This window comes from Mustelus asterias, chromosome 3 (genome assembly GCF_964213995.1).
Source record: "Mustelus asterias chromosome 3, sMusAst1.hap1.1, whole genome shotgun sequence".
NCBI classification, from domain to species: Eukaryota; Metazoa; Chordata; class Chondrichthyes; order Carcharhiniformes; family Triakidae; genus Mustelus; species Mustelus asterias.
Window position 1 is genome coordinate 71,236,688 of NC_135803.1, and position 13,395 is coordinate 71,250,082.

General features: G+C 42.4%; 1 protein-coding gene across 1 annotated transcript in view; it reads left to right on the forward strand.

Annotated features, from left to right (window-relative positions):
- LOC144491830 (NACHT, LRR and PYD domains-containing protein 3-like) overlaps nucleotides 1-13,395 on the forward strand; it is a 94,346-nt gene that overhangs the window by 56,148 nt on the left and 24,803 nt on the right. The window contains 5 exon segments of the mRNA XM_078210122.1: nucleotides 185-271; nucleotides 2,259-2,345; nucleotides 3,028-3,198; nucleotides 3,287-3,457; nucleotides 9,157-9,327. Coding sequence (XP_078066248.1) covers nucleotides 185-271; nucleotides 2,259-2,345; nucleotides 3,028-3,198; nucleotides 3,287-3,457; nucleotides 9,157-9,327 — 687 coding nt within the window.

Below are 13,395 nucleotides of genomic sequence, written 5' to 3' on the forward strand. Positions count from 1 at the left end.
CAGGTTAACCTCACAGCTCTGCCAAAGCATTTAAACATCTTAAATGTAGCCTATCAGCAATGCCATTGGAAAAGGGCAAACCATGTGATCCATTGCAGGAATATTATTTATATATAACTCTTTGTTTTACCACACCTTTTTCTGGACATTATGTGATCTATTTGACCCACTGTTTGAATTCCAGGCTAACGGGTAGTATCATGAATGAAAAAATGATTGATTCTATGAGTGATCTCCTGCTCGCCAATAAAAACCAAATCAAGGAGTTATGGTAAGTTGGAATTTGGTTTTAGAACTTTTGGTGTACAATTCTTAGAAGAATCTCATTGTTATGCATCATCCTTGGCTCAATTGTCAAACTCTTGTTTCCGATTCAGATGGTCGTGGGTTTGAAATTCCAGACCAGAGACATAAGTACAAAAGGCTGACATTGCTGTATTGTACAAAGGGAGTGTTATGCCACGGGGGTTTCTTTCTTTCAGATGAGAATCCGTCTTGTCACTCAGGTAGATGTAAATGATCCAGTTGCATTAAAGAACAGTAGGGAATTCGGCTAGGGTCAATGACCAGTATTTATTTCTCAACGCACATCATTGAAGCAGATCTCAGAAAAGTACTTCATTGACGTGAAGCAGTTTGGGACATCCTGAGATCATGGAAACTGCTTTATAAATGAAAGTTTTCTGTCTCATTGGAAGGAAATGAGGATAAGCAGCTCTGCCTCTATCTCAGTGGTCCACTGCATTACCATGTCTAGCACTGAGCCATAAGGAACACAAGATCCTGGATTCCATACTAAGTTTACAGCCAGTTGTTTCATCTCTATTGATGCAGTGGTATAGAATTACAACTGCTTGGATCCTGCCAAAGATCAGCATCCCTCCGCTACCAGGATATTATGCTGCTGCTTACTAACCATGCTGATGCATAAAGAATAGTGACATGCTGAAGAGTGTCCACTGCCCTGGAAGCCATACCCCAGTGACAGTCAGCACCTTTGGGACATGGGAGGAAACTGGGGACACAGAATTTGTTGAACAATGGTTCAGCTGGCAGCAGAGTCTAGCTGAAAATTCCATTAGCACACATATTGGTTAGTGACTGTGTGCACCTCACACACAATAATTTTCAAGGGAATTAATATTAACTCAGTATTTAATCATGAGGGCACCATAGTCATGATATCCACGCAGTTTTACTGGTCACTGGTTAGTGATCAGTGCTGGTAACCAAGGCTGAACAATTCAACTTCTTGACAGAACAAGAACAAAGAAGAGTACAGCACAGGAACAGCCCTTCGGCCCTCCAAGCCCAATTAGATCATGATGCCCTAACTAAACTAAAAGAAACTTCTGTCCTTACTCGGCCCATATCCCTCTATTCCCTCCCTATTCATGTACCACCCAGATGCCTCTTAAATATTGCTAATGTGCCTGCTTCTACCACCTCCTCTGGCAGCACATTCCAGGCACCCAACACTCTGCATGAAAAACTTCCATGCATGTCTCCCTTAAACTTTCCCCCTCTCACCCTGAATCTGTGCTCCCTTGTAATTGATGAGGTCAACTGACACAGCAAGAACTGAAGATCAAGCCTGGGGTATTCCTGTCATATCTGACTCAGCCACCCACTTCAAGCCACCAGCAACTGGCGACTTCATTTTTTTCAAACCTAGGGGATGTATTCAACATTTTACTGTTTCTCCTTGATTATCTTGAGCTGAATGTTCCCTGATTATTGTTGTTGCTTATTGCTGAAAGCCTTCTGATGATTTGGTGAGGAAATTCAGACAATAAATAGTTATTGGGTAATTGGTACTAAATTACTCTTCTGGTCTGAACTGACCTTCACCATGAACATGATCAAGGTTGCTGCTCAGGATGGTTATGCCCTCTGTGTCATGGGTGTCCAAGCTTGCTGGAGCCCATAGAGCCTTGGGACAACTTAATCAGTTTAAATATCTATTCCTACTAACTCAAACCACCAGTGTTGACAAATCTTGAGTGTGCAAATTTGACATTTATCCATCAGCAATCAACAGTGTCAATAACAACCTCTTCCAAACCTGCCCATCCATAATATTCAAACAAAACAAACCAACAAATAAGAAATTAAAGTGTTAGGGTTAGGCTTAGGAATGGAGTTTGCTGGACTTTGAAGACCAAGTTGCCTGTGTGACGATGGGCTATAGATGGCCCTAGAACTACAGGCTCCTATGCTATGAGTTTATTGTAAATGTGATATGATTTACATTCCAGCCTGATAAATAACACACTGGGAGATACAGGCCTCAAAAAGCTGGCTGTTGCACTGATGAGTTCGAGCTGCAGACTGGAAACACTTCTGTGAGGAAACCTTTTTTACTTCTCAAAACTGCTTAGTTGCTTCAGGATACTGCCACAAGTATAAAGGTCCACCCTGTATTTACATCCAACTTGGCTGTCTGGTGATTCATGAAGAATTCTCATGCAATCACAAACTCTATGTTAGCATTAAGGCTTCTTTCTGAAAAGGGATAGGGAGAAGAGGTACAATGGCACATTTGTACTTATCCTACTGATACTGAGACCACCACTTGTAAAAGCATTAAGGGAACTTTACACTGTATCTAGTTCATTCAGTGCCTGATGTAGGAACGTTTAATGAAACAATGTAGATGGAGCTTTACTCTGTATCTAACCTATGCTGTACGTAATCTGGGAGAGTCAATGGGACAGTTTGGAAGAAAATGTGCTCTGTACTTAACCTATGTTGTTTCAAGCTGGGACGCAGGATATTGATAGGCAAGCTTCAGTTTGACAACCACAAAATATTTTCCTAAAAATGTATGGCATCTCTCCTCAAGAGAGGCTTAATATTGGTGCAGCTTCATTTAGTGCTATATATTCTATGGATTAGATACACTGTTAGTTATCCATGATAATTTTTTTAAGGTTTTATGATTCTCATGCTTGTAGATACTGAGTGATTGAATTCTGTACATGTATTAAATGATGCTTTCTTCAATAAATTTTCTATCATCTGCAGTCTGTGTACAAATGATCTCACAGACCAGTGCAGCGAAGACCTCGTCTCCATTTTAAGGACAAATCGAATTCTGAAGGAGTTAGACCTGAAATACAACCAGCTGAAAGATGCAGGAGTGAAGCAGCTTTCTGTTGCACTGCAAGACTCTGACTGTGAGATCGAGACCCTGGGGTAGGCGGCCATTGTCATGGTAAACTGATCCAGCTGAATTTCAAACCTTTTTTGACAATACTTAATAATGTCTGTGTGATTTATCTAGGTTATGGGGCAATGAGTTCACACACCACTGCTGTGAAGAACTGGCACTCGCTCTTAAAACCAACAAATCATTGAGAAGCCTGGATCTTGGCTACAATACTATTGGAGACCTGGGAATAAAACTGCTGTGTGCAGTGATCAAAGATGATGGCTGTAAAATAGAGAAATTAGGGTAGGTAACACCACTTTGTGATTGTTACTGTCCACTCATCAACAACCACCTGGAGAACAGTATCAGCAGTAAAAATCTACATAGGCATTTCATGTACAAGGACAGCAGTGCTTCTTCAGTGTCTTATCAGTGAGAGGCTTTATTGAGCTGAACGGACATGGCAGCCTACAATGATCTTGCCTCATAGCAGTCTTATGACCACAACAAATCAGATATGATCAGACTTATTACATTTCACAACTCAAAATCCCCCTTTCCATATCAACAAAAGATACAAATATCCCCCTTTTCCCAGTGATTAAAGATACCTTTGCATGCATGATCCCAGTCTGACTCTGAGTTGTTATCCTCATTCATTAACAACTGCTTAATCCACTAGTCAGTCTCTACACATGCACTGCGCATAGTAATTTCTTTGAGAAAACTCCGCCCTGAGTGTCTTTTCAGGCAAGAAAACCAGTGCGATCTGGGCCAGTATGTCCACCGCAAATCAGATTGCAATCATCCCACACTTGGAGGTACCCCCACTTGAAATATGTTGGTTTGGAGTCCCCAGGCATGTGGGGACGCATGTGGTGTGACATTAGTCTCTGGATAGGACCACTTTCCATGCCTGTAATCAGTCTGGATTGCTTTGTATACGTTAGATTTGCTTAATTTCTTGATGAGCTCTTTGGTGATTTTCACTGCAGTCTCAGCCTTTCCATCCAACTAGTAATTATGCAGAGATGATGTGTAGTGCTGAATTTCCCAATCCTTTGTGAAATGGCTGAATTCTTAACTCATGAACTCAGGGCCATTGTCACTCACCACACTGTCTAAATACTATACCGACTGAAGTGTGCTTTTAGACTTCCTATTATTTCTCCCCTTGTTGTTGATGAAGTCAGCTGGTCCAACTCCCAGTATAAAGAATAAAGAAAAGTACAGCACAGGACCAGACCCCTCGACCCTCCAAGCCCATGCCAATCATGATACCTTGGTAGTTAGAATCCTAGTCTACGGTGACAAGATAATCAGTTCCTACCAAAGTAAAAAAGCTCTATTCTAAACTTCATCCATTGTCTGTCTGGATGGCATGCATCATCAATGGCTCTCTAATTTGTTTAGCTTTGTAATTGCTACATGCACCGCACTGGCCAAAGTGGTCTTTAATTTCATTGCTCATGTTCGTCCAGCGGAGCCTTTCTCAGAGCGGATTTAATTCCTTGATGGTTTGCATGGATGTGCTTCAGCATCCCTTCGCTTAGGGCTGATTACTCTATTTCCTTTGTACAAGATGCCATCAAGGAAATCAGCAGCATGTCTGCAATGTACATCTGTTTCCCTTGCTCGTATATCATGCCCAGATGATATCTTTGTGAACAAAGTATTGTTCTTTGCAGACGCTTTGGAGCAGATAGTAGCCATTTGTGAAAAATGCTTTGAAGGGACTTGTGATCAGATTCACTGTTACTGTGTCTCTCACAAGCAGGTACTGATGAAAATGCTCACTGGCAAAAACAACAGCCAGGCACTCATTTGTAGCATCGTTCCATTTGCATCTAGTACCCTAGATGCAAATACAACAGGCTGTCCTTGCTGTATCAGTGTTGTTCCCAACCCATCTCGTGAATTCCTCATTGAACTGGCATTGTCATCACTCATTACTTGAATTTAGTGAATGCTGCTTTTGCTCTGTTCCCCTATACCACTGTACATCCTTGGCAGTGAGCTTGCATAATGGTTCACACTCTTCTGACAAATGATCGCTGCACTGCTTTCATATCTGTTGGTCACTGCATCGCTGATACAGCTCTCACCTTACAAGGAGCTGGGCAAAGACCTTTTACTGTCTATGTATTTGACTCCCGGCATCTTCAGTTGCAATTTTTTCTTATTCAGATTCATCTTGCAAACAGTAGTATTAAATTCTGACCGTGGTCAGCTATGGCTTCTTCCATAGTGTCCCCACACCCATTGTCCAATATGGCTACTACTCTAGGAAGATCACTGACTATCTCATGCTGCCTGGGTTGATATCCTAACGGCATGTGCAACCATCTGTATCTCCTAAATGGTGTCCACAATGTATTTAGGAAGCTGCTTTTTTGATCCAGCTTCACTTGCCAGTAAACATCCTTTGCATCCAGGCTAGTGAATATATTTGCTTGGCAATTCGCAGCAAAATTCCTTTGATTATTGGCATGGGGTAGTGAGATCTCTTCAGTGGTTTATTTAGATCCTTTGGGTCGTAAGCGTACTCACAGCTTTCCAGGTTGTTGACATGCTGCTAATCCAGTCTGTAGGAGTTCCAGCTCTACTATCTTGTCTTTTAGGTTGACTTGAGGACAGCTGGAACTCTGCTTGGCAGATGCTGCGTTGGTCTTACACTTTCATCTACTTCTACTTGATATTGTCCTGGTAGGCATCCCAACCCTATAAACTTTTATGATGGTGGGGGGAAACCCCAAATTATATACTGAAATTTTAAATAGGATCTGCAGTTTTAAAAAATGGGCACACAAGCCAAAGATAGATGTATATTCAGTCTCTGGACACAGAATCATATCCTGTTTCCAGACAATGATACACCAAAGACCATACAGAAAGTGACTTGCATCTCCTGTGGAGATTCTGTGCTGATGATCATCTCAGGATAAATGATATTCTGTGAGAAATGTCACAGACCGGTATGTGGCTTTTCATTTTCCAGGAATATATAAAGACAAAGACAAAGGGCAGCAGCAAAATTTATTCAGTGGTGGCTAATTCTGGTGTGTCAAGGTGTGGCATAAGAAGAAAGACACAGCAGCAGACCCCCTACAAATGTTTGCAGGTAACTCCCTCTCTCTGATTGCTGAAGCAAGCAAGGTCAGCAAAGCCACAGCTGGAAAGGAAACAAGGCAGCTTTTCAGCTGAGCCCTAGAACACTGAAATCTCAAAACTACTATTCATCTGCTGAAGTCAGCTGGATTCATAAACTGCAACAGCCACAACGTTCCACCATCTACTCTTCACAGACAAAAACTGATTTGCATATTTTTTAAAGCTAATTTTTCGCTCAATTCTCATTTCTACTCTTTGTGAATGTATGCATTTGTTTATTATTTTTCTTGTGTTCAATAGCTAATAAACTCACTCCACTTTAACTCAAAAAAGCCTGGTTAAATTGGCTTCTTCTGAAACATAAATAAAGCCTGGTTAAATTGGCTCCTTCTGTCGCAAGGGGAGAAAACCTTTTTAAATTAACATTGTTGTGACTGACCTAGGGGGTTTAATAAAGAAAAGGAGCCAATTCATCCCTCCTCACCCAGGGCATAACTTGGGGGGTAGCCCATCCCAAAGTGAACAAATTGGGAAACTTCACTAAGGGACTAGTCATAACAAAACACTCCTGTAGGATCTGTTCAACAATCAATGGTTTTGTGAGCTATGACATGTTGTGAATCTCTGTTTGCATATTCAGGTTTTCCAGTTCAAGATTTAGAATTGCTTTAGCTGGAATGAGTGTCCATTGTGTCCCATCTATGATTTGCATTGGGCTCTCAGACATATTTGTCCTCTTGGTATGAGTATTATGCCATTATATAGCCTCAATCTCATTTTTAAGAGTTTTATTTTGATTGCTATGTTGAGCTCTGAAGGTCATTATGTTACATGACACACCAATGTCTATCTGACACTTCTTCTTTGCTTTATAATCTCCATTTGGGGTTATCAAGAGTCACAAAACCATTTAACTCCTATAGACTTGACTGAACCAATCTATTGTATGGTGTATAGTTCTTCATCAGATTCTTCTTTTGAGATCTCTCCAGTGACAATCTGTATAGGTTTTTGTTACTTTCCTTTCACCAAATTTGTGTGTGAAATGATTCTGCTTCCCATTGTTAAAACACTGCTTTTCCATGCTGGGATTTCTTTCTTTTCCTTTGTATGCTGTCCTCCACAATGTTCTGTCTGTGATTTCCCTGCTCTCTGGTCTAGACTGACTCTCAGCACAATGTATCAACTGGTCCACTCTGCCACACATATGTTCTAAGTTGACATTTCACAACTTCCACATTTTGACACTTGTCTATCACTCTTTAGTATCAGTTTCTCATCTTTCAGTAGACCAGTTTTCACTGAAGGGTCTTGCATGCCTAAAACTAATCTATCTTTAATCAGGTCATCTTTTAGCTGTCCAAATTCATGTGATTATGCAAGCTATGTTACTGCCATCACATACTGATCAATGGTTTCTTGTGCACCTTGTACTCCAGTGTTGAAGACATAGCATTCCTACATAATATTGACTCAGGTTTCAAAGAGTTCATTCAAAGATTTCAAAGTCTCTATTGTCTTTTTCTTTGTTTGTCAGTTAGATCAAAGGTACTATGCACTTTGTAACAATTAATCCCCGGCAGTGTGGGAAGCATGGCTGACCTTATCGGTGCAGGTCTGCTAATTAAGGCTGTTGTAATCTCAGTTTTGCCACTGTAAGTGATAAAACTACCAATTTTGCAACCTATTACATTTTATGTTGACTGGAGCTGAGACTGGAAAAGTTAATACAGTTATTTTATTCACTCAGTGTATCTGTTTGCTTTCCTTTCATATTTGGGTTTTCCTTTGTCTCTTTTTTCAGCAGTTTTAAACCTTTGTGTGCCTGTGTTTTCTCTGCAACATTTGCAGGATTCAAAAATCTGTTTTATCTCCACTTCTAGACATCACGCTTCATGTATTAGTATGTATTAGAGGATAGAAATGGCAGCTTACAGTGAGCTTGTCTCATGGCAGAATCATATGACTATGGCAAGTCAGATATGACATCTTATTACATTACACAATTCAAACAATATGCTTGTGATTGACACATGACAAAGAAGGAATTTACAAAAAAAATGGGAGGAGGTGGAGAGAGTAAACTGTATTTGGGCATACTTTATAGATTTTACCAATATATTCGGCAACAACCCAACTGGACTAGCAAATGGAAATGTCACATACAGGTCAGATTTCTGGGGCTTGGCTGAGGAACTTTGTTGGGTAGTATAAAGGGAACTGCTCAATCATATACTCATAGATGTAGTACAGCATTGGTTGGATGTAGTGTAGATGGAGCTTAGTGTATCTGCCCTTATAATGCTGTACTTGACCTAAGAATGTTTGATTGTATAGTGCAGTGGGAGTTTAACTCTGCAACCAACCTATCCTCTAACTGTTCCAAGAGTATTAGATTGAACATTGCTGAGTGAGTTTTATTCTGTACCTGAGATATGCTTATCAAATCTATACCACTTGTTCAGATGATGTAGAGCTTTATTCTTAATTCCAATCTGTCAGAATCTAGTATTAATTTAACTGTATAGGCACAGATAAATGAGGTGAATGCTATTTATAATAACACATTAAATGCTTTCCTTACTCTTCAACAAACTATGGGAAGATGAAGGGGGTAGGGGATAGAAATGGGCTTAATGAATGCAAACATTGGAATAGTTTATCCCATGTTCACATCAAATCAGCATTACATGAATATCAACTGTAAAGAAGAAAATCTTTATCCAAACAATATATATGTTACTTCTTGTTACGTTTCTCCTTTGAATTTATATAAAAATCCTGTTACCAAGCTGCGGTGCTAATCTCTGTCCTTGGATGCTGCCCCTCTTCTCTTTCCCTGACTTTTTTCCTTGAATTGTATTGCTCATCTCCACTCCTGACCCCTATAGATTACACCAGACTGGCTTAAGAGAAGGCTGCTGTGAAGATCTCGCCTCCACCCTCAGAACAAGCCAGAGCCTAATGGCCTTAGAGCTGGGGTACAATAACCTGGGCGATGTGGGAGTACAGCAACTGTCTGCAGCACTGAAAGATCCCAACTGTAAATTACAAACTCTGGGGTAGGTGCATTTTCTTAAAAGTGATTTACTTAAAAGATTCAACAGATGAGAGGGTTATACTGAAACAATCTATTGGTTTCTGTCAGATTTTCGGATACAATTACTGCCCAATGAAAAGTTAAGTTTTTTATTTTTTGAGGTAATTTTGGATATTAACAATATCACAATATATGCCACTAATCTGCGAATCAAACCAAATATCGTGGGTGATTGACATTCTGGGATAATTGGTTTGATTGACCACTGTGAACTAATGAAGACAGTAGGCAGCTGTGCAAAAGGGCGGAACTAATAGTTCTATGAAGTTCTTTTAATGGGCCTGCTTGTAACCAGGAACTTCCAATTGTGACTTAGACCCAGGTTTTCACGAGCTCCTTAAAAATCTGATTTTTGTCCAGGATGGGGTAGTCTGGATCAGAAAATGGGCCCAAAATCCCAGAATAAGTGGTTGCCGGATGCAGAGGGAGGCCAGACAGAAGTCCTGCCTCTGAGTTCATGTTGAATTAAATGAAAAAAGGATTGCAACAAATAACAGCCCTCCATCCCTCACTCCTCATTCCCACACACACCACATGCCCTAGCCATGGCAACCAATGCCACCTCATGCCTCCAACCCACCCCCTTACCGGCTATTAATATATAGCATGGGCTTCGATCTGTTAGAATGGATACTTATCTTCACACAGTAGACACTGAGATGACACAACAGCACTTGATACATTGTATTACCTCAGACTATTGTGTCAAGGATTCTGTATTCAATCCCTGGGATTTGTGAAGAGTAAGAAGTCTCACAACACCAGGTTAAAGTCCAACAGATTTATTTGGTAGCAAAAGCCACTAGCTTTCTGAACGCTGCTCCTTCATCAGGTGAGTGGGATTTCAGTTCACAAACAGGGCATATAAAGACACAAACTTAATTTACAAAATAATGGTTGGAATGCGAGTCTTTACAGGTAATCCTTTACAGGGGCGGCACGGTAGCACAGTGGTTAGCACTGCTGCTTCACAGCTCCAGGGTCCTGGGTTCAATTCCCAGCTCGGGTCACTGTCTGTGTGGAGTTTGCACATTCTCCTCGTGTTTGCGTGGGTTTCCTCCGGGTGCTCCGGTTTCCTCCCACAGTCCAAAGATGTGCGGGTTAGGTTGATTGGCCAGGTTAAAATTGCCCCTGAGATGCGTAGGTTAGAGGGATTAGCGGGTAAATATGTGGGGGTAGGGCCTGGGTGGGATTGTGGTCGGTGCAGACTCGATGGGCCGAATGGCCTCCTTCTGCACTGTAGGGTTTCTATGATTTCTATGATAATCAAGTCTTAAAGGTACAGACAATGTGAGTGGAGAGAGGGTTAAGCACAGGTTAAAGAGATGTGTATTGTCTCCAGCCGGGACAGTTAGTGAGATTTTGCAAGCCCAGGCAAGTCATGGGGGTTACAAATAGTGTGACAAGAACCTAAGATCCCAGTTGAGGCCATCCTCATGTGTGCGGAACTTGATGAGAGCACGGAGGGTGCTCTGAAGGTCCGGATCAAATGTCTTGATCAGTCTGTTGTGTTGACGGGTGTGTTCTTTGGTTGGATCTGCAGGTAACTGTCTGTAGTGTTCCTCGTTGTTCAGTTGTCGGTACACTTCTTTGCAGTAATTCGTTCTCTTCAGAATGACGATGGCCCCTCCTTTGTCTGCTGGTTTGATGACAATGTTGCGGTTGGTCTTGAGAGCGCAGATGGCATTGCATTGTGCTTGGGTGATGTTCGGGGCTGTCTTGTGAGTGCGGCTGATGAATCTGGCATTGATGCACCTCCTGACGACTTGGGCATACAACTCAACAATCTGGTCAAGACATTTGATCCGGACCTTCAGAGCACCGTCCGTGCTCTCATCCCACGTACTCCCCGCGTTGGAGATCTCTACTGCCTCCCGAAGATACACAAGGCAAACACACCCGGCCGTCCCATTGTATCGGGCAATGGGACCCTGTGGGAGAACCTCTCTGGCTACGTCGAGGGGATCTTGAAACCCATTGTACAAAGAACCCCCAGCTTTTGTCGCGACACTACGGACTTCCTACAGAAACTCAGCACACATGGAGCAGTTGAACCAGGAGCACATCTCGTCACAATGGATGTCTCGGCACTGTACACCAGCATCCCCCACGATAATGGCATTGCTGCAACTGTTCAGTACTCAACGCCGACAACGGCCAATCTCGAGATGCAATTTTACAACTCACCCGCTTTATCCTGGACCACAATGTCTTCACCTTCAACAACCAGTTCTTCATCCAGACACACGGAACAGCCATGGGGACCAAATTCGCACCTCAATATGCCAATATCTTCATGCACAGGTTCGAACAAGACCTCTTCACCGCACAGGACCTTCAACCGATGCTATACACTAGATACATCGATGACATTTTCTTCCTTTGGACTCATGGTGAACAATCACTGAAACAACTATATGATGACATCAACAAGTTCCATCCCACCATCAGGCTCACCATAGACTACTCTCCGGAATCGCTTGCATTCTTGGACACATGCATCTCCATCAAGAACAGTCACCTCAGCACATCACTGTACCGCAAGCCCACGGATAACCTCACGATGCTCCACTTCTCCAGCTTTCACCCTAAACACATTAAAGAAGCCACCCCCAACGGATAAGCCCTCTGTATACACAGGATCTGCTCAGATGAGGAGAATCGCAACAGACACCTCCAGACGCTGAACGATGCCCTCATAAGAACAGATATGGCGCTCGACTCATCGATTAACAGTTCCGACGCGCCACAGTGAAAAGACACACCGACCTCCTCAGAAGACAAACACGGGACACGGCGGACAGAGAACTCTTCGTCGTCCAGTTCTTCCCCGGAGCGGCGAAGCTACGGCATCTTCTCTGGAGCCTTCAACATGTCATTGATGAAGGCAAACATCTCGCCAAGGCCATCCCCACACCCCCACTTCTTGCCCTCAAACAACTGCACAACCTCAAACAGACCATTGTCTGCAGCAAACTTCCCAGGCTTCAGGAGAACAGTGACCACACAACCCTGCCACAGCAACCTCTGCAAGATGTGTCGGATCATCGACACGGATGTCATCATCTCACGTGAGAACACCATCCACCAGGTACACGGTACATACGCTTGCAACTCGGCCAACGTTGTTTACCTGATACGCTGCAGGAAAGGATGTCCCGAGGCATGGTACACTGGGGAGACCATGCAGACGCTATGACAACGGATGAATGAACACCGCTCGACAATCACCAGGCAAGAGTGTTCTCTCCTGTTGGAGAACACTTCAGCGGTCACGGGCATTCGGCCACTGATCTTTGGGTAAGCGTTCTCCAAGGCGGCCTTCACGACGCATGACAGCGCAGAGTCGCTGAGCAGAGACTGATAGCCAAGTTCCGCATACATGAGCACGGCCTCAACCGGGATCTTGGGTTTATGTCACACTACCTAACCCCCACGACTTGCCTGGGCTTGCAAAATCTCATTAACTGTCCCGGCTGGAGACAATACACATCTCTTTAACCTGTGCTTAACCCTCTCTCCACTCACATTGTCTGTACCTTTAAGACTTGATTACCTGTAAAGACTCGCATTCCAACCATTATTTTGTAAATTGTCTTTGTGTCTTTTTATGCCCTGTTTATGAACAGAACTCCCACTCACCTGATAAAGGAGCAGCGCAAAGCTAGTGGCTTTTGCTACCAAATAAACCTGTTGGACTTTATCCTGGTGTGAGACTTCTTACTGTGTTTACCCCTGTCCAACGCCGGCAGCTCCACATCATTTGTAAAGAGTGTCACACTAATTCACAGGAGACATAATGTCCACTTAAGGAATGGTTGTTAATGCTAAACCCAAGTGAAAAAGCTAGGTACAATTGAAAACAAAATGACTTTTCAATTGCCTCCTGTTAATTTTTATAATCTTTGCCCCAGTGTCCTTGTTCAATATGACAACCATAAGACTAGTAATTACTTTATCACACTATAAACTGTCATATATTAATATAAATAGTTATAATGCATAATATATTGTTCTGGTTGAATGTGAT